Source organism: Simochromis diagramma, unplaced genomic scaffold (genome assembly GCF_900408965.1).
Source record: "Simochromis diagramma unplaced genomic scaffold, fSimDia1.1 OVJJ01000323.1, whole genome shotgun sequence".
Taxonomy (NCBI): Eukaryota; Metazoa; Chordata; class Actinopteri; order Cichliformes; family Cichlidae; genus Simochromis; species Simochromis diagramma.
Window position 1 is genome coordinate 819,290 of NW_024386770.1, and position 25,700 is coordinate 844,989.

The 25,700-nt window shown below is 42.9% G+C and overlaps 3 protein-coding genes and 1 long non-coding RNA gene across 4 annotated transcripts in view; 3 read left to right on the top strand and 1 right to left on the bottom strand.

Moving 5' to 3' along the window:
• Window positions 1-2,353: 2,353 nt before the first annotated feature.
• On the bottom strand, window positions 2,354-5,727 carry cunh17orf49 (chromosome unknown C17orf49 homolog). The gene is made up of 6 exons (XM_040038712.1): window positions 5,444-5,727; window positions 4,683-4,777; window positions 4,348-4,449; window positions 3,700-3,929; window positions 3,356-3,460; window positions 2,354-3,274 (listed from the first exon to the last, which is right to left on the bottom strand). Exons 1-6 carry the CDS (start codon window positions 5,462-5,464, stop codon window positions 3,210-3,212), a joined length of 618 nt encoding a protein of 205 aa, XP_039894646.1. The 5' UTR covers window positions 5,465-5,727; the 3' UTR covers window positions 2,354-3,209.
• Window positions 5,728-5,836: 109 nt separating this feature from the next.
• On the top strand, window positions 5,837-7,847 carry rnasekb (ribonuclease, RNase K b). The gene is made up of 3 exons (XM_040038771.1): window positions 5,837-6,040; window positions 6,991-7,073; window positions 7,227-7,847. The coding sequence occupies exons 1-3, from the start codon at window positions 5,963-5,965 to the stop codon at window positions 7,369-7,371; spliced, it is 306 nt and encodes a 101-aa protein (XP_039894705.1). The 5' UTR covers window positions 5,837-5,962; the 3' UTR covers window positions 7,372-7,847.
• A 1,595-nt stretch (window positions 7,848-9,442) lies between these two features.
• LOC120737631 overlaps window positions 9,443-25,700 on the top strand; it is a 30,117-nt gene continuing 13,859 nt past the window's right edge. Inside the window, exons 1-8 of the mRNA XM_040038457.1 lie at window positions 9,443-9,571; window positions 14,393-14,687; window positions 16,863-16,922; window positions 17,032-17,094; window positions 17,959-17,987; window positions 18,241-18,261; window positions 18,358-18,780; window positions 22,635-22,638. Of these exons, the coding sequence (XP_039894391.1) occupies window positions 14,393-14,687; window positions 16,863-16,922; window positions 17,032-17,094; window positions 17,959-17,987; window positions 18,241-18,261; window positions 18,358-18,780; window positions 22,635-22,638 (895 nt within the window). The 5' untranslated portion in view covers window positions 9,443-9,571. The remainder of the gene's footprint in view (window positions 9,572-14,392; window positions 14,688-16,862; window positions 16,923-17,031; window positions 17,095-17,958; window positions 17,988-18,240; window positions 18,262-18,357; window positions 18,781-22,634; window positions 22,639-25,700) is intronic.
• Window positions 21,739-22,446, top strand: LOC120737882. The gene is made up of 3 exons (XR_005696865.1): window positions 21,739-21,967; window positions 22,065-22,224; window positions 22,302-22,446. It is a non-coding gene; the product is annotated as an uncharacterized LOC120737882 (long non-coding RNA).

Here is a 25,700-nt window from a genome sequence, read left to right on the forward strand (position 1 = left end):
GGGAGGAGCGGCGGTCGGGTCAAAGGTCAGGCCTGAGGTTTCAGTGAGACATGTTTGTAAATAGTCTCTATAAGCTCTTTGATGAAGTGTCTTTATTCTCAGTTAAAGAGAAAGACCCGCTGAGCGTTGGTCGCCATCGGCGACGCAGACACAAAAGCTTTGTAGTTTTTTTTAGAGGCAGATTATATTTTGCCGTCACCACTTTGCACAGTTTGACCATTTTATCGTCCTTTCATTCAGAGACTGATGACATAACCTCGTGGAAGGATGCTGTCCAGTTCTGCTGCTTTTTCTGTTCTTGCTTTATTGTCACGACTCTGAGTCTGTCCTGTTCCAGACGCTCTCACATGGCGGCTCGGGGTTCGTGAGCAGGCCCACACCAAAGTCTTCACCTGCTGAAATGTCTAAAACAGGGGTGGGCACCTCCAGGCCTCGAGGGCCCCTGTCCCTGCAGGTTTTAGATGTGTCCTTGAACCATCACAGCTGATTTAAATGGCTAAATTAGCTCCTGCAGTTCTCCAGAGGCCTGGTAACGAACTGATCATGTGATTCAGGTGTGAGATCTAAAACCTGCAGGACACCGGCCCTCGAGGCCTGGAGCTGCCCACCCCTGGTCTCAAAGGAAAAAATAAACTATTATTTAAATTTTTAAAAAAGCAAAACGTGTCAAAAAAGATGTAAATCAGACATTTACTGATTCTTCTGCTGCGTTTTTCATGCAGTTTGTCTGAATCAGGACTCATTTCCAGTTTGAAGCGTCTGAAGCAGGACAGACTTTCCTCAGAGGTCACGACACGCTGCCAAATTCTAGTCGCTGTTCAGACAGACCGTAGCTTTAAGACAACTTCCTGTGTGTGTGTGTGTGTGTGTGTGTGTGTGTGTGTGTGAGAGAGAAACTTTGCACAAGCGCCATCCCATGCTGTCGGTAGCTCTGGAGAGAGGAGGTGTTATGTAGCGGGACAGAAATGTGACGGACTCGGGTTTAAACGTCTTTGGTGTTTCGTTGTCGAGACTCTCGTCCTGCAGGTGTCTGAAGTCCAATATCATGTTTTTATTTTTATATGTGATGCACGTGTCCAGTGTGATTGGAGGTTTTCGTGTTGGACATGGAGCTGTTATCCGTTACATCCTGACACGGACGGATTTTTATGCAGAGGCGAGGATGTGAGCGCTGTTCTCAGAGAGGTATATGCTGAAAGTTTTTCAGTATTAAAGGAGTATTTCACTCTGGCAGAGCGCCGAGAGTCAAACGTCAGAAATGACCCTGGGGGGGCCCCGTAGTTCCCCCGCCTCCATCACACTGTAGAGTTTCAGTTTGACAGCAGCTCAGGCTTCATCTGAGTCTCCATCAGTGGATGGAGTCCTCTGAGTTCCAGCAAACAAAACATCCTGTGTGGGAAATAATGTTTTGGCTCAGCCTGACACCACAGCGCCACCTTCAGGGCCCACACAAACTACGCCTTACCTACTGGGTTTTCAGACGGCAGAGGCGTCGCCTGTGATCATGTGACCAAGACTTCCCTGTCAGTCACATGGTAACAGCTGGCTGATACCTGTGTTTCAGTAAACAGGCTCCGCCTCCATGAACATCGAGAGCGACCTCCAGCTGGTTTCATAGTTTTTACTCACGCTCATCAGCAACATTAAATATTTAACTTTGTAATGAAGATAAAAGCCTGTTTTTATTTTTCTGAAATTATGAAAGTCGGCGAAGGACCAGAGTGAGATACGACTTTAACAAAAGGGCTGCTAAGAGTTTTATTGTTGAGGACAAAGGGAACTAAAAGCACATCAGTCACACGTTCACGTGTAAATACTTGGACTTGTCTACGTGGATGAGACGATGTATTTTTATGCAACTGAAACATTAAAGTCTATATTCAAGTGTTCATTCCCTCGAGACGTTCTCACGGCTGTACGAAAAAGAACGACTTTAGTGGAAACTGTTCATGTACACACTATAAATATATATAAATATTATATTGTATATGAAAAATACCAATAAAAGAACGTCTGTACCTTCACATCGGCGAGTTTGTTCTCGTCATTGTTACGAGACTCTGGTGTCAACGTGGCAGCGTCACAGAGGGACGATCGCTCAGAGAACCTCTGCTCTGCTCGAGCGACGCACAAAATGAAGCTTTAAAAACAGATTTACTCATTTTATCAGCTTCGATTTCTTCCAGTTTAGACACACTTTAGCAAATATCAGGCGTCTGAAAATCAAGTTATAAACGTTTAAACTTCAGCCTGTCCCAAACCGTCCTCATCAGGTTACGAAACAAACTCGTATCCTCAGATTTGTGTCTGTTGTCCAAAGTTTGCCTCAAAGCAAAGTAAGAAAAACACGTCAAACAGTTGTGAGTCAAGTTTATTCAACATAATTCAAACTGCTTTTACATCAGACCCTCAGCGATGAGGTCACAAAGCTCGCTGCGGATACCGTCGTGGTTGCCATCCACTACCCTAAGGCGACTGAAGGAGACTTCCTGTCACCTGACCCCATGTGCCGAGTCATTTCAAGCCCCTCTGAGCCTTGAAGCTCCACCCACACCACCTCATCAAAAAGCCAGCTGACAGCCGCTCTCCTCTGAACAGGAAGTTGTAAACGCGCGATGATGTCAGCACGATGAGCAGAGCTCAGCAGGACGCCAGCTCAGAGCAAACCGAAGCTTCAGAGCGGTGGTCGCCTTTGTGGGGGGGTCAGAGTCGACCCTCTCAGTGCTTCACACTGAAACGAGCCAATCATGAAAAATCACGGCCGCCTTTTTGGTCGGCTTGTTGTCGTAGTGATGATGCTGGTCAGCACTCATAATGCTGGTGTGGGAGGGGCCACGCACTGTGTAGTGGCGTTCACACATCCAGGAGAGCGCTGAACCTCCTACCATCAAATCATGTTTACTCTGAAGGTGGAGGTTGGCCGCTGGCACCACGTCCTGCAGATTCAGGTGGGCAGTGCAGGTCAAAGTCAGGGGTGGGGTCAAATTTGGAGGCTCAGAGGTCAGAGGTGAATCTGCACATGAGTATCTGCAGGCAAACGTTGTCTTCACGATAACGACGCTCACAAACTGACCTGAAACTAAAACTGACGAAAATAAAAAAAATATCTGCGTCACTACAACAGAAGAAAAGTCCGACTCGAGCTTCATCAGGAAAAAATAAAAATAAAACAAAGTGAGAAAGTGAGGCGGCTCTGGAGAGGTCAGAGGTCAGCGGGACAGGAGGGGGAGGTCACTGGAGTTCATGATGAGGCTGGAGTCCAGGTTGAGGCTCTCTGAGGAGAGAAGAGGAGTTTATGGACAAACTGAAGTGAGTCTGCAGGAGCTCCACGCCTTCACACCCGCGCCACACTGACCTTGATCAAAGTTCAGCTTCTTATTGGACGAGCCGTCTCCGAGGCCTTCGATGTCCACCAGGTCACTGTTGACGTCCGAGTCGTTCAGAGCGCTGAGCGTCACGTCTGCAGGCAGAAGGACAGCTCGGATTAACAGAGAGAACCTCGGAGCGTCTGAGGCCTCGGGGGTTAAAGGTCAGCACACAGTGGCAGGAAGTCCAGAGGTGCACAGTTCTTTATCTGCTCCTGGGCCTCAGCTCAACCTGTCTAAAACCAGCTGCTTTAGCTCCTCCCCCTCTTTCTAACCATCATCGTCCCCTCTCTGTGACATCACACAGATCAAAGAAAAACGCAGCGGATCTCACCTGCTGTCTTTTGCTTCTTGATGGGCGGGGCCAGGGAGGGGCTGCTCTGCATTCCAGTGGAAGCCACGACTTGCGAGGTCGGCACGGAGATGATGGCGGACGCGGCGGGCGCCGGGGTGGGTGTCATGGCGACTGGAGTTTTCTTGACGCTCTTCTTGGGAGACTCGGAGGAAATGGGCACCCGGCTGTCCTCATACAGCTTCCTCTTCACCGTGCTCTTTATCTGAGCTCTGCAGAGGAAGAGGAGCGGCCGTCAGCCAATCAAAGTTCATTCTGCCTTTTACATCCTTAAAGGAAATGCTTGAAATTTTTTAAGAGAAAACATTCAACAGTGAAGCCTTTAAACGTGTCACGTGAGCATTTATTGGCGTATCTATGAGTTTTGCGTCTGCAGTCCTACAACAACAACCCGACACCAAAGAGTCTCACTCGTGTTTCCTACATTCATGTCCTCCGTCCATTTAACACAAACAGCAAACATGAAGTGACCTCCATGCGTTAGCGGAGCCCTCCTTTACTTTTGATTCCCTTCGTGTTGTCACGTTTCCTCCGGCGACCTCGTCTGATTCTCGTTTCCTGTTTTTGTTGAACGATTCTAAAACTAAACGTCTTCATTAATAAAAGGCAAACTGCTCCTTTAACACTCACACTGTGCGCTCTTTGATCACCGTGCTGATGTTGTTGAGGTCGTCTCCAAACCGACGCACAGCCAATCGCAGCATCTCGATCTCTGTCTCCGTCCACTTGGCCCTGAGGACACAAACACAGCATCAGTTCACAGAAAAACTCAAAACATGTCGACAAACCGCTCACGTCCAAACACGTGAAACCACGCTGCTCGTTGCCAGCTGTGTTTTATCCCCCCTGCATGTGTGTGAGGCTCACATTCAGTTTATAGTTTACAGTTAGCTATAGTGTTTGGTCACAACCAACTGACACTGTGTTAGTAATGCAGCCACTTCCTCTGTGTGTGTCTGTCTCACCCTGCAGGGCTGGAGTCGGACACTGGGTGGAGCTGCATGGTCAGCTCTCCCAGCTTGGTGAAAGCTGCGCCAGCTGCTGAGAAGATCTCGCCCACCTGCAGGAAACACAGCCATCAATGCTCCGATTTAAACGGTGACCGTAGACATGATCTACGCTGCACACCACCTTTAACTGCACACTCAGGTGCTACACCACCAGCTGTGTTTCCCTCACTGTAAACATGGAGCCCTATCACAACCTGGATCAGGTGTGCACCACATGCATATACACTCATTCACTGCATTTCTAAACAATCTGAGGAAAAAGTGAAGCACAAAGCAGATTTACTCTGAGCTGAAACAGTGAGCTGATTTATCAGGACTCTCTCTGCAGTACAGTCAGTGCGATGTGTGGCTGCAGCTGAAAGCTGTTTCTGGTTCATCATTTGTCTCTGATAAGAACAACACAGCGTCACTTTTAACACATCTTGCTGTCATGGTGAGGCGATAGTACCGCACTGCTTCTAATCAACTGGATTTCTGCGCAAAAATAAAAAAAGCTCTGAGTGTTCAGTATGTGCCGAATTTGCCTCTACTTTTTATAATTTAGGGGTGAAAAGATATTTAAAGTATATTTCATGAAGCTCTTCTTCATGATGCAGCAACTGAATTAAATTGAGTTATGTGTGCAGCTACATGACCGGTTCTCTACAAGTTGGCTGTTAAGCTCAATTTTTGCACTTACGTAAAAGAAAAAAAAACATAAGCAGGTGAAAGCTTACCTTAGCAGAGGCTGACGTCATTTCTGAGCCTCAGGTGAAAAAAAATATTATTTTGAAACAAACGGTAGCTAGCTGTTAGCTACAATTAGCTCCTATGAGCTTAGCTAGCTGACTTCCGTTAGCGGGATTCCCAAGATTTAAGATCCTAAACTCGCGAAGCTGTGCGGGACTCGCGTCCGATGAGAAGTTGCGGTTTAATTTGGTCATTTATGAATTACATATTCAGAAAGAAAAATTATAAATATCACAACAAAGACAAACGGGAAACAGAGAATGATGCGCGACTTTGCAACTTAAACGCCATTGGCCAATTTGACAGGAAAAGGCGGAGTGTATGGGCACAGGATATTTCATTGGTCGCTGGCCTGCGGCTTACGAACAGTACCGACATTCGCCGAATAAAGCCGAGCGGTGAGATCAGCTGACCGAGAGGCTTCGTTCTTCGATGGGTCCTCTTTCAGTTTAGAGTATAATAATAGTAATAATAATAATCTTTTGATCGATCAAAGGGACGCGGACATGCCGTCGCTGCTGTTCTGCGGGCCGAAGATGGCCGCGTGCGGGATCGTGATCAGCATCTGGGGCGTCATCATGCTGGTAAGATCACGAAGGGACCGACTATTTCCTGGAAGGCTAAGGAATTACCAGTGGGGACTCTGTATTTGGATTAAATATAATGTTATTATGAGCAGTTTCTTGCTGCTAATTTTATTCGAAGTTGGTAAAACTCTCAACGCATTTCAACGCTGACTGGCTAATCACTGAATTCCAGTACTTCTCGGGTACATAGACGGAGCCCGCGTAGGCCGATCTGAATGTAGTTCTGCTGGTTTCACCCTCCTTGACCTCCTAAGACCCGAACTCTTCCATGGCATGGATTTTTAATTTCTCTTTGAAATTTGGGCTGATTGGGACCTGATGAATGTAAAAACAAAGAATCACGAGATTTGTTTATTTTTTTACCTGAATTTTTGTTTCTAAGAAAAATGAGAGCCACATATGAGGATATTCGTTTAAAATTTTGATAAAACAGTAGCAGCATAATGTCCTCCCAGCCCATTGTTCCTTCAGTGGGCTGGTTTCAGTCATTATGCAAATGTCCTGTTTATAAGAGTAATGTTTATAACTTTCCTGGATGACTGAGAATGCATCAACACATTTTGCGACTCATTTTATTTCTGTCTGATAAGAAAACTATTCAATCAGATATTTCATTCACCACAAATAACTACAGTTACACTTCCAAGCATTTTTAAGCACCACATCTGAAATTCAAGCACTTTTCAAACCTTGAAAAGACAATATTAAAATTCAAGCATTTACAAGGATTTCAAGCACCTGTACGAACCCTGTTTAAAGGTTCTGAGGTCTCAGGTCTGTCAGTTAAAATATTTAGCAGATCACTTCCTGCTTTTCTTATCAGAATAAATCCTCGGTTGAAGCAGTGAACAGAAAACATTTCAACTCAGTGACGAGGTTCGATTCGTAGCTGTGGCCCTGACGGGTCCCCGAGCCTCATGTTGACCCCGTGTCTTGCTCTCTTGCAGGCGATGTTGGGAATCTTCTTCAGCGCCAAGTCAGCCGTGCTGATCGAAGACGTCCCGTTCACCGAGGATGACATCCATAACGAGTGAGTTGGGGGTTAAAAGCTGCTCGGTCGGTTCGACCCGAGCTTGAGACGCTGCGACGCGTCATAGATGCGACGGCAAATCAGAGGAAGCAGGGTCAGTCTGACCGATGACAAACAGCAGATAAACTCGTCTTCTCCTTTTTTTCCCCGCAGTAAAAATCCCCCTCAGAACATCTACAGTCTCTACAACCAGGTCGGCATCAACTGCTTCATCGCCGCTGCCGTCTACGTGGTGGTGGGCGCCATCTCGCTCTGCCAGGTCCGACTCAACAAGCGGCAGGAGTACATGGTGACATAAAGACCTGCGGCGATGGCCTGACCTTTGACCTCGAGCACCTGGTTCCTGTCCATAAAGTTTATTTATGTCTCAACGCTGGAAAATCTGATTGGCTAAGATTAAAAAGGGGGCGGGGTCAGGTATCACCTGGATTATTTATTTTGTATTTACGTGTTTGTTGTTGTTGTTGTTGTTGTTGTTGGGTGAATTGTTGTTTCATTCCTTTCCGTTGGACATGAAAGTGACCAAAAGTGTGAAACACTCACGTCTGCTCGCCACATTAATCACATTAACAAGGAAACGGGGGGGCGGAGCCCCGAGGATGCCTCCACCATCAGCTAAGGCGGTTTTATCGTGTCACAGGAACAAAGATGAAGGCGTCGCTCGGGCGTCCTCTGCTCGAACAGATTGGAGGACACGAGGCGGTGCTGTGTCTCTGATGTGGGTCTGTGTTTGCTGGAACATCGTTTGCAATAAAGTGTGTGAGTGGAAAACTACAGGGAGTCGTCTTCATTTCAGTTACTGTGGAAAAATGTTCCTCATGGATTTAAATGGGGTTCGTTTGGTTTGGTTTTAATTATGAAAGTAAAATTTTTAAGAAACCTCTTCTGTGTTGATCTTTAGTTTAAATTATATATTTTTTACTGGAGTATTTTCAGAATTTGCTTCAGAACAATCTTTAGTTGCCATTAGTTCACATTTTTTGATGCTAAGATGGAGACTTGATGTTTTAGAAGATACCTTAGTGTTAATAGCTATAGGAATTTAAGCTTTCCTTTAAAAATAAAATGGTGTCACCTGTCCAGTGTGTTGAAACGAAATTGTGCACAACTAAAAACCAATATGGGGGAAAAGGATGTCATCAATGAATTCCTCTACAAATATTAAACCTGGGTTTTAAAATACCCACCAAATCCAAGTTGGGTTAGTGAGTGTGGAATATAAAGTTGTGCTATAATATATCTACTGTTACTCTGTAAACATCTGAAACTAAAATAAGTCTGTTCTTCAAACACGTCAGGGTAAACCAAAATGAGCCTTGTGAGGTTTTTTTTTTAATAAAACCTGAATGTGAGTCATCAATATTCCAAAGTCCAAAATTGAATTTCATCTTTTTACTAAAGTGAATGCTGGAGTTTTATAACAGCTAGTTTCCAGTATTAGAGAAGTTAGACGGTGAGTTCGGGCTGTGGAGAAGTGCAGTATCCACACTGTCCATATAAACATGTAATAGAAAGGCAGCTGCTTTACTTTGGGTGTATTTCTACACTGAATAATCTAAGCAGTAGTGATGTGTGGATCGATACTGAAATATCGATTCCTCCGATACCAATCATTCATGTTCTAGAATCGATTCTCATATTAAAATATCGATATTTTAGTAATGTAGGGTAAATTTGTAGTTTATCATTAACAGGAACACAGTGGAAAGAAACTATATCATTTGGATTGTCTACATTGGAAGGAACTACTTCCTCTTCCGCCTTTAATAGTCATGTGCGAAATACAGCTGTATGAATGTGTTGCAGCCCCTTGTCATGCGCACTCACAACAATGGCTGGGTGTAAATGGAGTAATGTGCGGACGTATTTTACCTCCTCAAACAGCCAAGATGCGGTTTGTGATACATGTGGCAAGAAACTGAGGTGTTCTGGCAACACCATTTACCTCGTCAAACACCTCAGAGTAAATCATATCACAGAATATGATGAGCGTATGTTGAGGCGAACTGAAGACGAGGAGAGGGACATGTGCTGCTGGGGCGAGACAGACGTCTCTCGAGGAGTCCTTTAGTGCTGCAGGCAGGCAACATGTTCAAATGGCACACAACTTCAGTTTTCTGTATGATAATTCTGCATTATTAAGTGATAAGAACAAGTAACCTGAAGCCCTGTAATCATTATGAATCTATAATTTGAGATACAATAAAAGATACAGTTAAAAAAAAGTTTTTGCACAGAGTATCGGATCAGTATCGCCGATACCACCCTGAATTTTACTTGGTATCGGATCGGAAAGCAAATCAGTGGTATCGCACATCACTGCTAAGCAGAGCTCTGGTAATAATACTACAATTATTATTATTACTAAGTTTTTTAAAAAGGCAGGCACGCGGACGTTGACTCCGCCCCGGTGCGAAAATACCGCCAAACTCAAATGTACGGAGACCGGGAAGTAGCGACAGCAACAGGAAACAGGCTGTGGACGAAAACAAAGAAAGGTGAGCCTTCTTTCACTACTTTATGATTGTTTTACTGCTGGAGAATGAACGAGACGACGCTATGTTAGTGCTCGCTTTCGCGAAAGTCTCTTTTTCTACAGTCGTTGCTTTTTACCCGCTAAATCACCGTGTTACCCTGAACACGTCGCGTCGGGAGCAGGTCGGAGTGTCCGTGTCTGTTTTCACGGACTCTGACGGACGGCATGCTTTCCGTGTAGACTCTCTGTAGGCGAACACGTTTTATGTGTTTGTGTGTTAATGCTGTTACTGGAACACAGAGAAAACATGTTCAACAAAACTTACTTCATTTGATCTGCGATAGAAACCAGAGGCGGAGCCAGACATTTGAAACACCCGGGGCTTAGCCCTAAAGGGTGGTATGCATGTGGGATTTTTTTTTGGGGGGGGGGGGGGTTTAGAAATGACTGAAAGATTGATAGGCTCTGTTTTGAGTTTTGTTCAAAAAAGAATGACTTCATATAGGGAAAAATATATATCACATGTGCAGGACACCTTAAACTAGTCAGAACAAAGTCGGGGCTGCATCAAGACACAGGGACTAAACCCCAATTCAACCAGACCCAGAACTGATCCAGAATTAAAACAGGACTACAACAGTTCAAAATCAGGACTACTGAGGACTTAACCAAGACAGAACCAGAATCAGAACTAGATGATAGCAGCACTAAAAATCATCATAGACCTGCACTACATTTATTTTTTAATTCTACCAAAGTACAATATTTAGATTGAGAAAAGTTTATATAATTATTTAGCCTTGTTGTGCAAACAAGCCTGCATAACTTAATAAATATAGAATTTGAAAAATAACAAACCTAAAAAGAAACACTAGGTACGAGATACATGAGGACCTATGATACGGTGATACTTTTGGTAAACGACCATTTGACTAACATGTCTGTCTCACCTGCTCTTGTTCATCTCTGTTCCTCTCTCTCTCTTTGTGCTGACAATCATCAAATCTACAGTTGAAACCAGATATTTACTCTTCAGATCAAAACACTTTTTTAATTGTAACATCAAATCAGACTAAATGTTTATTTTTTAGATAAATATAAAAACATATTTGTTAACTTTAAGAGTAAAGAGAGAAACTGTCTGTGTTTCTAAATTGTAAATGGCACCAAATTGTATTCAAACTGAGCCACACTTATGGAGCTCCACAGTTCTGTTCCTGGTGTTTTGGTTGACATCTCTTCATTTTCCCATGTCACAGAAACAGCCTCTGTGTTTTGCCTTATATGCATCCACAGCTGTGCCACCAATTTACTCACATGGACTCTACGAACCAATCAGAAGCTTCTTCAGCTCAGAATGGAATCGTCTGTAGTTTCTTATTAATTAACAATAAACTTAGTGTACATGTACTCCTACATTTGATGAAAGTGATGATAAATAGAAGCTCTGTCTCTCTTTATTCTGACATTTAACTAATTCAAAATATATTTCAATATTTATCTAAAACAAAAGTTTACTCTAAATTGATGTTGTACAGTAAAAATGTTTTATGTTTTCTCCCTAAAGTGTAAATATCTGGTTACAAATGTGAATATCCTGCTGTGTACTGAAATCCCTCTTGTTTTGCACAGAAATATACTGAACAACATACAAAGCATAATATATAAAATAACATTTACCTGAGTTTTTTCTTTGAAAGAACCCTCTAATGTCCATTCTTATATTTCAGTACATAACTGAAACCGATTTAGAGGGTAAGAACTGGGTAAGAACTGAAAATATGAAATAAACACACGTGAGCTAAGACTCTCTAAAAAATAGCATTTGTTCGGCTTTTCATTTCGCCATTTGTTGATTCACTTGAAGAGCGAGTAACGTAATATTGGTCAAGTGATCAGTTTGATATCAATCTTTCGTGATTCACCGTCATATTTACATTATTTGTATGGTACAAATGATTTGCTTTGGTACCTGGTAGAGCTGCACGATTAATCGTTAGAAAATCGCGATCTCATTTCCAAATGACAACGATTTAAAAAAAAAAAAAAAAAAAAAAAAAAAAAGATGACGGCGACGATTGTACCGCAGTTTGATCCGGGACGTAATCTGCATGAAAACAAGCGCTCACTCTTCCTGCTCAACAAATGACAAGGGCGGAGCCTTATACCACGTGATACAGAAGCTGTGCCGTGTGATGCTAAAATTAGCAGGGAAAAAACAACGGAGAGCACGTCAGGGATGACGAGAAAGTGACAGGAGAAAATCCGTCCCGGTCAACCAGCCAAACATCAATAACGGGAACCTTATATAGCGCTTCCCTATACACGTCGAACTCCCGCAGGCACAAAGAAATTACGGAGGTTATCACTTATCACCTGACCAAAGATATGGCTCCATCAACACTGCAAAACAAGGGATTTAGGAAAATGATCAACACCCTAGACAAACGCTACACAGTGCTGTCCCGCAACTATTTTTCTATTGTTGCACTACCTGCTCTGTACACGCAGCGTCGAGCAACGGTGGAGACGGAATTTCAAGCAGTACAACATTTTGCGGCAACAACAAAACGTGAGACATTTGTTGTTTTTATGTTTATTTATTGTTTTTATGTTCAGTCTCAACTGTTACGAAGTTGATGTGCAGTTAATAAGCGCAATAAATATTTATACTGGAAAAGAAAATCGTGAGAGAATCGTGATCTCAATTCTAAGCAAAAAAATCGTGATTCTCATTTTATGCAAAATCGTGCAGGCCTAGTACCTGGTCAAACTTAAGCTCTCCTCTGTCTGCCTGCCTCTGTTTCTCCAACAGCGCACTCACAGGCAGCAGCTGCCCCGCCCCCTCGCTCAGTCGCTTAGTGTCTGAGTTCGGATCATACCAATATCAGGGTGGATTCACGCACAGTCGTAAATTCCCACAGTGTTCACTGTGTGCTTCGAATATTGCTTGCACTTTTTGTTTTATAGAGTTGTCAGCCAGGCATCTAACTATGAAAAAATTACACTCCAAAAGATCCCGGGCTTCTGACAAAACAACCCGGGCTTAAGCCCAGTAAGCCACCCCCACGCTCTGCCCCTGCCGGGCAGTATGAAAGCAGCAGTGAGGGTGTTGTCCTTGGGTCAAAAATGACCCCTAGGTGAATGGCAAACAAGTATATGGGAATCCCGAGGACAACACAAGGGTTAAAACATGTTCCGCGCCATCTTCGGTCAGCGAAGCGTGACGTCATCGGGTCGGCTGGTTGTTGCTAACAGACTTAGTTTTAGTTTTCTTTGTTTTATTTGTCATATGCAAGTTAGCACACGGTCAACATTGCAATAACGTGTTTGATGAGCAGGAGACAGTTACTCAGCAGTATAGCACCGTAATTAACAGTATTAACAGAGTAAATCTATATAAATACACACATGTATAAATAAATGTATCTTGAAGTGGCAGGAGTGAGCAGCACTACATCCTGAGCAGTGCAAGATTTTAGAGTGGCAGACTTAGAATAATAGATTACTTTATGTTAGCTAAATAGTGACAGAATCGATAACTGAGAGGAAAACAAGGACACCAGAACTAAAACTATCAGTTTAAGTCAGTCCTTCTCAAATAGCGTGACCCCTGGGAACAGGCTTTTTTTCCTGTTCTAGAATAAAGTGTAATTGCACATAGAGTACAGTAGGTGGCAGGGTTTGGGTTTTTTTGCACCGGGCATGCACACAGACAGAGCAGGAGATCTGAAGTGCAGTAAACAAACCCTCAAGAAAAATATTTAATAGTGATGAAAAGGCGGAGAGATACGCAGATAATGAAACGAAAGTCTCCCGAAGGCTAAGGCGAGGACATATGATGAAGCGTATGTAGCGCTTGTACAAAAGTACAAAGTTGCAAAAGCGAGTGAGAGTTAAAGAATTTGAAGAAAAGCTTTGTGGAGCAGTACAGACTGATAGTCATCTTTAACAGGGCTGTCAAACAAAAGAACTGCTGTATAATGTCCTCCGCTATCTTAGTTTAATTGGTCACATGACTGCATCACATGACTAAAATGTGTCATCGTTTTCACAAAGTCTCCGGTTTCGCTGTCCACACTGCAACGCAAAAGCACCGTTTTCAAATGTGTGCGTTTTTGAGAGCGTTTTCAAAACACGGCGTTTTCCTTGAGCGAAAACGCCGTCTCAGTGTGGACGGGAGGCCAAAACGGAGAGAAAAGATGCATTTTCTAAAGAAAACTTATTATTGTGGACGTAGCCTGAGTTTAAGAATGTTGGCAGTGCGCAGCACGAAGCCAAATAAATTAACTTTACTTGAGTAGTTAATGCTGCTGATCGATTTCAATGAGCTCATGAAAGCATCTTTACTTTTCGTTTTAAAATGTTCGTGTAGATTAAGTTTCAGCTCAGCTGCTTCTTGTTGTTCAAGTTCAGTTCAGGAATCTAGATTACTTTGAGTAGGGATAGTGTATCTTGAAATCATTGTAATCTCTTCCACTTTGTGTAACTCACCAGATTCAAATTAGAAAATTTCCAAGTTGATGACAAATTTATTTTAATTTGTAGCATTGTTCCTAAACTTGTTACGGTGCTTGACCGGCAGAAACGGCAGATTCATTGTCTGTTTCACATCGACTTCATCATGCTTTTTTTTTTTCCAGAGTTTTTCAGGTACCATAGTACACATGACATATACATACAACATGTATCCACACTACACAGAGTGGAATAAGAAGCATCCAAAATATAGACTACAAAGGCTCTGTGCTAGTCTATATGTTTTTACAAGGTTTTAGAGGCTTTAATATGCTACATACAACAGTATTAGTATGTTTTGCTTATTATTTTCTCTGTGCCTCAGATGTCATCAATTTCAGAGTCAGAGTGGAAAAAAGCACTGACCTTTATCATTGAGGATTTGGATAAGTCACAGCTCAAAAAGATGCTGGGAGGTCTGGATATCCCCAAACAGAAGAAAACTATCAAGTGCAGAGAAACCATTCCTCAGACAATCATCGAGTGCTACGGAGTGGAAACGTCTATCCAGAAAATCAATGAAGCAATGCTCTGGATACCAAGGAAGGATGAAGCAGTCCAGGGCCAGCTGCGCCCCTTTGTTGAAAAACTGAAGAACAAAGAAAACGAGGGGGGAAAAGGTGAGTTCACTCATTGATATTTCTTTTTTTTTTTTTGGTCAGGTGTCTACAGGTTTTCCAAAGAATCTCATGTGTAATAGAATAAATCATGTTTAAATATATTCAAATTTGAATCTAACGTTTTATTATAATTGTCTTTATTACTTTGTCCTACCAAACTATTCATTGTAAAGCAGCAATTGAACAAATTCCAAATTAGCAGGAGTGGATCGAGCATTTGTGGAAGTTTTTTGTGTTATTCTGGTCAAAAGTAGTAAAGCATAGTACAAAAAGCAATTGGAGTTAAAAAGAAATCGTGGATCGTTACATGGAGAAACCTGTGGAATACAAGCATGCTGATCCACACAGGTGTGCACAGACGCGGACTACAGCTTTCTTGGCTGCTGCCTCAAAGCACATTGTGCGCTGTCTATCTTGCGTGCTGCACAATATCATTTATTATTTAGTATCTACTGATATCTACTGCTAGCTAGTTTATTGTGATGGTGCCGTTTTTATTATGTTGCTCTTTGTTGTTTGCTTTCTCTTCTGTTTTTTTTTCTCCATACAGGTGACCCAGGTGTTTGTTTGTTTTGTTTGTTTTTCTTTCTTTCTTCCCCCCCTTCTCACCGTCTCTTCTCCCCTCTGGTTTTCTTTCTCTCCCTCTCTTTCTTTCATTCTCTCTCCCTGTCCTATCCCCCAGTCATGTCTGTCCCGTTTGTAGCAACTGAAAATAAAATAAATTCATAATTATAATAAAGGTCAATCAAATGGACCAATATGGCAAGGCCATGACGATCCACTTGGTAAAATAAATCCGCTTGGCATCTTTCTTGGCCTTAAGACAACAATTCTGATGGTAAAGATCCAAACGGGACACAAAAAAGAAAGAAATTGTGGAATCAATTCATAGAATAAAATCTATTCTAAACTTCTGACTCATCAGAGTAGCCGCCTTTGGCAGATATAACAGCTGAACACAGCTGTGGCTTCTTTCTACAATAGAAATCAAATCTTCTCCCATATCTGTTACAGAAGTTCATAAATGTGCGGCACGTGTAGGTGGCGTTGCTTTCACTCTCCTGTCTAGTTCATCCCAAACCGCACAGTGGCAAAAGCAGAATTTTTTTTTTTTTAATATTTATATGTATGTATAAAAAAATTCCCTCTCGCCCCTGCGGGCGGTTTATCCTTCAAGCTCGGGTCCTCTACCAGAGGCCTGGGAGCTTGAGGGTCCTGCAGTATCTTAGCTGTTCCCAGGACTGCGCTCTTCTGGACAAAGATCTCCGATGTTGTTCCCGGGATCTGCTAGAGTCATGTCACTCTCACTCAGACTCTGGGACCACAGTGTTGTTCCTGTGCAGCAGTTTTCCTTGTTGCTGGCTTTCAAAAATGACAGTTTTGATTTTCAAATGACTCATCAACCAGACCAGCCAATCAGTGGCTTGCAATCTGTTGACATCACATTTTCCAGATGGCCTTGGATTGTTTAGAAACCGCGGCGGAGTTGGTACTAAAAGGTACCTGGTACCATAACCTGCAAAATGGAAAACTTAGCGTGCCGAGCCGAGCCAAGTAGGTACTAGTGGAAAAAGGCTGTGAGCGAAGGTGCCTATCAGAGTGTGAACGTTACCATGAAATCTGATCGGGGCTGAAACTGATTCTGTTTTCTAAGGAGCTGTTTTGTTGTAGTCGTGAAGAGAGAGACCACATCAGAGGACACGGTGGTTTCATCTGGGTCCAGTGCAAGTTTGTGGATCTCGTTGGTGAAATCATTGGAGGTTTTGATGTGATGGGATGTGTTCTCACAAATGGAAGTAAAGTGATGATAAGGTGCTGGGAAACTTTGTAGGTGACAGAGTTTATACTGTTAACAGTGGGTCTGAGTGGGACCGCTTCTTTGTGGATCTTTGGAAGTCCATATATACGGGGTGTAACCTCTCTCCTTGTAGTTGCTGAAGGCAGATTATGACTTTCGTTGGTAAGATATTCTTACCAAAGTGCTTAAATTATGTATTATTTATAAAGCTGCTGCAGATGCAGAGTTACATGTGAACAGACTGAACAGTAATCACTGCTAGTGTTTTTACGTTTGCTCTGTGTAGGTATGAAAGAAACAGACTTTATGTTGACTGACTCTTCAGTGAAAACCTGACACACACATGCTCTCACAAGTTGGATTCATTTCTGTTTCAGGAAACAAGAGGAAACGCAGTGAAACTGAATCGGAGTCAGCAGAGAAAACGGCTGAAGCTGGTAGGCAAACACACCCTGAAACTGTGGCAGAGCCACTGAGCTGTGGCCACAATCATGAGAATAAATATTTTATTTGATGTAAGTCTGATGTTGAGCTGTGTGTGTTCAGGCTTTAAGAAGAACAACATTGTGAGTGATTCAAGTTCAGATGAAGAGCGAGAGGCTGAAACTGGTAAGTGCTGGAGGAAACAGTGCTGCTGGATTTTAGTGCTGCTTTCCATCTCAAGAGCTAACTATCCAACACACAGTGATGTCATTTGTTTAAAATGCTCAGTATAAATTTTTTAGATCCATTTCGATTCAGTTTATTTATACAGCACCAAATCACAATGAGTTGTATCAAAGGACTTTATATTGTAGTGTAAAGGCCCTACAATAATACAGAGAAAACCCCAACAATTACATGAAACTCTATGAGCAAGTGGTTGGCAATAGTGGGAAGGAGGGCATCTGCTGAGACCAGTTTGGCTGAGGGGGGAGATTGAGAAACAACACGCTGTGCATGAGGCTAGAGATTAATAAGAACTAATAGTTAAATGCAGAGAGGTCTATTGACACATAGTGAGTGAAGGAAAAACTCAATGCATCATGGGAATCCCCGGCAGCCTATGTCTATTGCAGCATAACTAAGGGAGGATTCAGGGTCACCTGGTCCAGCCCTAACTATATGCTTTAGCAAAAAGGAAAGTTTGAAGCCTGATCTTGAAAGTAGAGATAGTGTCTGTCTCCTGGTTCCACAGAAGAGGGGCCTGAAAACTGAAGGCTCTGCCTCCCATTCTACTTTTACTGGTACAGGAACCGGTACAAACAGGCTGCAGCCTGACTGTTACCTGTTAAAGTTCGGCTCTGGCTGCTGGACTGGAGTCTGCATACGCTCACCTTTGACGTGACTCTGGGTGTTTGACTAGCTTAGCATTAGCATGCTGTCTGCTTGTAAAGAGCTGGCGTTCTGTTAGCAGCATCACGCAGCTGTTTCTGTCCTGGATGCATTTTACACTTTACCTTTGTGCTTTTGTCATTTTACTTTCTTTTACAGATGGACTGAAGAGCCCTCAGCCTGACAAGGTACAAGTTGTGATTTTTTTCAAAGTTAATGTAATACTGCATGTCACATTACACCAAGTTTTACATAATTTTATTAACTTGTGGACATTTATGCTTTCTGTATGATAGAAGTAATTACACCAAAGAGATCAGCTCTGTGGGCTGGTAGGGATTTGATTCCCACATAACTGTTTGCACATTTCTGAAAACAGTTTCTTGAACATTTACAATATTCAGTCTATGAGTGACTTACTGTTTAACTCTTTCTTTTCAGGAGATAAAAATCCCTTCATGGGTGAGTGAATTTTTGAGTTTTCATTGGATGATCACAGCATCTGACTTGTTTTGCGATGTAAGTTTGTCTGCGAGCTGACTCTCCATCTGCCTGCAGAGGAAATCCATCCCTGATGTAAAGATCAGCGGTGACCTTGGAAACAAAGTCATAGCTGGCAAAGTTGTGGCGAAATCTGGTCTGCGTACATACGAAACCAAAAAGAGGGAGAAGAAGTTTTTCTTTTACCTGGGAGTGGCTGATGAAACAGGCAGCATTAAAGTGATGGTGTATGGAAGAGAGCGCTATCAGCGTTTCCAGGAGAAGAGCTGCTACCTGTTCAGAGAGATCATCATGGACGAAAATGTCATGAAAGTGACCAAAAAGAGCGTCATATCAAAGACAGCAGCTATTGATGTTCCTGAGAACCTGGAGATGGAAGCTCAGATGTTCGTTTATTCCCAGACTCCAGTTTGCTCCATCGGACAGGCCATCGGATCAGCGGAGAAGACATCAGTGAGTGTTGAAGGAACAGTAAGAGAGGTAAGTGTGACCTGAATATGCTGCAGTGAAGCTGTGAGGGCGCTCATCATGTTTAGCTTAGTGTCCTGCTGAAGGCTGTGAAACTCTGATGACATCAACCTTTAAACTAACCTTTAATAGTCTTTGAGTGAAATGGATGGAGGTAGGACTGGGTGATATGACCCAAAATTCATATCTCGATATTCTTTAGCTGGATGGCGATATACGATATATCTCGATCTTCTTTTTTTTAAAGCTATAAAGTAAGAACAAACAGAGAGTTTAGTCACAGCTGTGTCCCAGATGTCACACAGGCACTTTTATTAACATACAGCGCAGATGTACATGAAAAATTACTCAAAAATAAATTATGAGCATTTATTAAATAATAATGATCCATAAATAAAACAATGTTGTTTTTTTGCATAACAAAGAGCTCCCAACTGTGCAGTCAAACTGTAAACTAACAGACGCTGAGCATAATAACAAAGATTTCACAGCTGCTCTGTTCCCAACTTCTACTGCGTGACTGACAGCCTGGAGTTTGAAATCCTCTTTTATAACGTAACATAGACTATATCGATATAAACGATATCGTCACATCTTATATCTCATAGAAAAATATATCGATATTTTTTTAAAAACTATATCGCCCAGTCCTAGATGGAGGTTCTTCTTGTTATTACATGAGTCAAACTCTGGCGCCGAGCAATGAAGCCATCACAGTGGCAACAGCTAAAGTTCCTCTAACAGCAGCTTGAGGCTGAATTTGTGATTCCAAACTTCACAGCAGAAATAAACATGCACAGGAGAGTTGTTGGTCTCTGAGCTATTGTCATGTTGTGTTGTTGGTTTGTTCAGATCGGCTCCGTTGAAACAGTCAAACTGAAGAACAAACGAAGAAAGAAAGACAAGCGAGAGTTCCAACTTGAGGACGGCACAGGCTCCATCAGGATCACTTTGTGGGGCGAAGACATCAAACAGCTCAGCGGAAAATCACCTGGAGACTCTGTCAGGGTGGTCAATGTAAAGACGAGTCACTACAATGATTCAGTATCGCTGAACTCAACAGATTTCACCAGAATTTTTAAGGTAATTTCTGATGCTGGCTTCAGTTTGAAATGTGTTTTAATATTTGGTATTGATTCAAAGCAGAGACTGTCAGCTTTGACCTCCTACTGCAACATTTCCTCACTGTTGTTGAGTCTCTGCTCTCTAGTTAATCCAGCCGTACCTGTTCTAAGTGTCCCCACCAGGTGGTTCACTGTGAGGGTCTCCCTGTGGTCCGACAGACTCATCTCCACCATCTTGGACTCCAGCTGGTGACATCAGTCTTTGCTCTGCTCTGTGAGCTGGAGGGTGACTCCAGAACACGTTCATGTGCTGTTACCTGAGCAGAACCAGGACTGTCTGCTGCAGGACAAGATGGTGGATTTGGAGTTCTTCTGCAGGATGAGACTCACTATGAAATCATCATTGCTCACTTTTTTAAATAACAAGTTCTTCAGTTTTATTGGTTCAACATGTCCTGATCTCTACGGTCAATCTGGTGTTTTGCAGGTTCAAAGTGCCACAGTCGAGAACGTCACAATCGAGATCATTGGGATCAAAGACGCCAAGAAGACTGAAACAGAGGTGGATGCACAGATCGGCAGCGGAGAGGTGCAGTCCTTTGTGGCGACTTCATCCCTGCTGGCAAAAGCGTTTGGTGTCAGACTGGAGGGCGACTTTGAGGACAGACTGCTGGAGAAAATGCCGTTCTCAGCAGATGTAGAAATAAAGGGAAACAAGATCATGAAGATTAAAGCGAAGGAGAAGTAAAGATGAGTTCCAGTGTTCAGGCTGCGGCTGCAGAGAGTCTGAACTGGATTCATGACATTTGAAAAACTTGAGTAGATTTTGAGTTTCAATAAAAAATGTAAATCTCTCTTGAATCAGTTTTATATTCCGAATCATGAAATGTGTGCTGTTTCTTTCTTCTTTCCTAACTGGTTATTCTTGATTTTTCTTGTCATCTTTTTTCCTGTGTGTAACAACTGTACGTTTATATTCATGTTGTCAGTGCTGTAATGCAGTAGATTCTCATAATTAATCATAACTAATGGCTCTGATGTTGAGGATGATGGAATGTTTATGTTGGAATAAAAAAGGCTCTGATTTAACTGTTTGTTCTGTAAATCTGTTTACAAAATCCTCCTGTGTCTGATTTCCTGTCACAGGAAAAGCAACAGTCAGCAGTAAAGTGACACAGATCCTCATGCAGACAGAAAGCAGGGCGAGCACTCGTGGGGCTCAGAGGCAGTGAGCTCAGCTCTGTTGTGTGACTCTTTCCCAGCTCTCTGCTTCCATGGAGTCTCCTCATGGTGCCGGCCCACCGTGGCTTTTCCACCATGAAATATCATTACCATCCTTTATCTCAGTCTTGCTGTGTGTTAAGCTTCCTCCTTTAGTTGTTTTGAGATTAGTCAGGAAGTAAACACTAAAAAAGACAATATTCAAAATACAAACATGCAGTTATAACGTAAACTGTGGGACAAACAGTAAAGGAGCAAAACTAGAGGAGAGTGAAGCCTTCAAAGAAATATTCAACCTACAGGGTGGGCCACTTATATGGATACAGCGTAATAACATGGGAATGGTTGGTGATATTAAAGTCCTGTTTGTGGCACATTAGTATATGTGAGGGGCAAACTCCTCAAGATGGGTGGTGACCATGGTGGCCATTTAGAAGTCGGCCATCTTGGATACAACTTTTGTTTTTTTCAATAGGAAGAGGGTCATGTGACACATCACACTTATTGGTAATGTCACAAGAACAACAATGGTGTGCTTGGTTTCAACGTAACTTTATTGATTGATCAATATTGTCTGTATGGACAGCAATTTCCCCCCCAAAAAGTGCACATGTAAAACTGCGGTGTTAAGCGATGCGGTTGAAAAATTTGGGTGCGCCGAAGAAAAAAAAGTTAGGCGCACCAGTGCAACCGTGGCAAAAAGTTAGTCTAGAGCTCTGCCCTAGAACTGTTGCATAATCCTGTCCGCGCCATTCAAGTTCATGTGTCCTGTGTTCATGGTCTGCCGTGTTAACCATAGTTTTCCGTGTTTGTAAACAGTGTTCCCTCATTGTTGTAGATAATTCCCTCACTCACTCCCCTGTAAATAACCAAATCTGTCAGCAGGACAAAACTACAGCAGAAAACAAGTAAAAGTGAGTATTCTGTGAATACTTTATCATCGTTGTACAGCTGGAAAATTCATCTAGTTCAAAGAATTCTTCTTTTGCTCCTTTTAAAAAAAAAAAAAAGTGTAGCTCAGTGTGGTGCGAACAGAGAACTTGAACTGAGATTTAAAATCTGAAAGTCAGTGAGGTAATGGATTACTCACCAAAGAGGGATAATGCAGTCCACAAACACCTGCAGCCCAGCATGGACAGACCAAAATACAGAGAAGATGAGGCCAACAAAGGTAGATAACAGAAAATATAATGTGCAATATTTATATGCATTACAATTAGAATCTATACATTCATTTCTAAATTGCAGAAGTTGGATACGGAAGAAGTGGCTCTTTATGGATCAGAGTGTTGGGTGCCCACCGCAAGGCACGAAGAGGCCCTCCACACAATGGAAATGCGGATGCTACGATGGTGCCTGGGCCTAACACGATGTGACCACGTCATGAACATCGACATCCGAAAGCAGCTAGGCATCACGGGGAAGATGCAAGGAGCGTGACTGCGATGGTATGGGCACGTGGTCAGAAGTGACGAGAACTCGATGGCAAGAACAGCGCTGCGACTCAGGCCCCAAGGCTGGCGACCAAGAGGCAGACCAAAAAGGCGATGGATGGACCAAATCAAAGACGACGTAAGGAAGATTGGCGCCAACCTGAACAACGCCCTTAAATGGAGGCGGCTTTGCAGAAAAGCGGACCCCACAGTGCAGGAATAACGCTAGGAGGAAGAAGGAAATTTTAAGGTTTGATGAGCACAAACAATTTTATTCTAAAATGATTTAAGAAAAAATGTAAGACAATGGTTTGAAAATAATTTAAACACTAAATTTAAATAAAAAAAAAAGACCCACAGGGGAAAATTGTAAAGAAATTTAAGATCAACATTTACACAAGGCGTGGGGGGCGGAGCCATTAGTGCACATAGCAGAGGTAACGAGGACCTCTGTGAAGGCCCCACAGGTCCATCCAGACGACATCTGCATCACAGCAGCAGCACGCTCTATAGGAAAAGAGACATGAAAACATCTGGAGCAACTACGAGCCTCCAACAAGCAGGAGAGGGGAACACTTGACTTTAAAACTACAGCATTTGATCTCAGTTTGAATCATTTGACAATCACTGTGTTCATTTGTTTTTCAGAAAAGAAGAGGAAACAGAGTGAAACTGATTCAGACTCACAGATGAAAAAGACTGACGCTGGTAGGTTACTCACACACAGATTTCTTTCTATCTATCAAAAAAAACAAAAAAAAACAAAAAACACCCAGCACGCCCCTGCGGGCGGTTTATCCTTCAAGCTCGGGTCCTCTACCAGAGGCCTGGGAGCTTGAGGGTCCTGCGCAGTATCTTAGCTGTTCCTAGGACTGCGCTCTTCTGGACAGAGATCTCCGATGTTGTTCCCGGGATCTGCTGGAGCCACTCGGCTAGCTTGGGAGTCACCGCACCTAGTGCTCCGATTACCACGGGGACCACCGTTACCTTCACCCTCCACATCCTCTCGAGCTCTTCTCTGAGCCCTTGGTATTTCTCCAGCTTCTCGTGTTCCTTCTTCCTGATATTGCTGTCATTCGGAACCGCTACATCGATCACTACGGCCGTCTTCTTCTGTTTGTCTACCACCACTATGTCCGGTTGGTTAGCCACCACCATTTTGTCCGTCTGTATCTGGAAGTCCCACAGGATCTTAGCTCGGTCATTCTCCACCACCCTTGGGGGCGTCTCCCATTTTGACCTCGGGACTTCCAGGTTATACTCGGCACAGATGTTCCTGTACACTATGCCGGCCACTTGGTTATGGCGTTCCATGTATGCCCTGCCTGCTAGCATCTTGCACCCTGCTGTTATGTGCTGGATTGTCTCTGGAGCATCTTTACACAGCCTGCACCTGGGGTCTTGCCTGGTGTGATAGACCCCAGCCTCTATGGATCTTGTACTCAGAGCTTGTTCTTGTGCTGCCATGATTAGTGCTTCCATGCTGTCTTTCAGTCCAGCTTTGTCCAGCCACTGGTAGGATTTCTGGATATCAGCCACCTCCTCTATCTGCCGGTGGTACATACCGTGCAGGGGCCTGTCCTTCCATGATGGTTCCTCGTCTCCCTCCTCTTTCTTGGGTTTCTGCTGCCTGAGGTATTCACTGAGCACTCGGTCAGTTGGGGCCATCTTCCCAATGTATTCTTGGATGTTCGTTGTCTCATCCTGGACTGTGGTGCTGACACTCACCAGTCCCCGGCCCCCTTCCTTCCGCTTAGCGTACAGCCTCAGGGTGCTGGACTTGGGGTGAAACCCTCCATGCATGGTAAGGAGCTTTCTTGTCTTTATGTCAGTGGCTTCTATCTCCTCCTTTGGCCAGCCTATTACCCCAGCAGGGTACCTGATCACGGGCAGGGCGTACGTGTTGATGGCCCGGATCTTGTTCTTACCATTCAGCTGACTCCTCAGGACTTGCCTGACCCTCTGCAGGTACTTGGTGGTTGCAGCTTTTCTAGCGGCCTCTTCATGGTTCCCATTCGCCTGTGGGATCCCCAGGTACTTGTAACTGTCCTCTATGTCTGCAATGTTGCCTTCTGGTAGTTCAATCCCCTCAGTTCTGACTACCTTCCCTCTCTTTGTTACCATCCGACTACACTTCTCCAGTCCGAACGACATTCCAATGTCATTGCTGTATAGCCTGGTAGTGTGGATCAGTGAATCGATGTCTCGTTCACTCTTGGCATACAGCTTGATGTCATCCATGTACAGGAGGTTTTTTTTGTGTGTGTGTGTTTGAGAGAGATATATAGATATATCTATATATATCTATATCTATATATCTATCTATATCTATATCTATATATATATATACACAAATATACAAAAACAATGGAAAGTGAAGTGTCTGCTCTATAGAGCATGTAAATGTCATATTTGAATAAAAGTGATATATCAGTAAAGCACGGACCAACAGACATATCTATATCTACATTCATGAACTGCAGCCAAACACGATTGATTATTGAACATGTGACACTGAGCTGCTGCCTGTCTACATCAGTGTTAATGCATTCAGACCTATTTATTATTTAACTAGAACAAGTTCTCGATAAATGGAATAACTTACTCCCTGCACTTATAATAAGCTGTAATAAAATGTCCATACTCCCTAAAACATGTAAACTGTGATGATTAATAAAATGAGAACAAATGAAATGAGCAGTGAGGAGGTAACTATGGAAACTCGTCCACTCGTGTTTCGTCTTTTACAGATGAACCAACCAAACCTGACAAGGTAGCAGTTATGAAACATACTTGTTTGGTCATATAACTTATATCATTTTATTTCTTCGTGGACAGTCATACTGTCTATGTGACAAACATGGATGTTATTCCCTCATAGCTCTTTGTGCATTCATGAAAACAGATGTGGAAACGACACATCTGTAATATTCAGTTTATGAGTACATGCGTGAAAATGTACTAATAAAATCTTTCCTCATGTAAAAGTCAAATTCTTCCAATATTAGTAACTGAGCATTTATCAACTATTTATTTTTTCTTTTTTTTTTAAAAAGGAGATAAAAATCCCTTCATGGGTGAGTGAATTTTTGAGTTTTCATTGGATGATCACAGCATCTGACTTGTTTTGTGATGTAAGTTTGTCTGATGCCTACAATATCTGATAATTCTGCTAGTCTAAAGTTTAACTTTGTCTTCATATCAGATGCTTTCA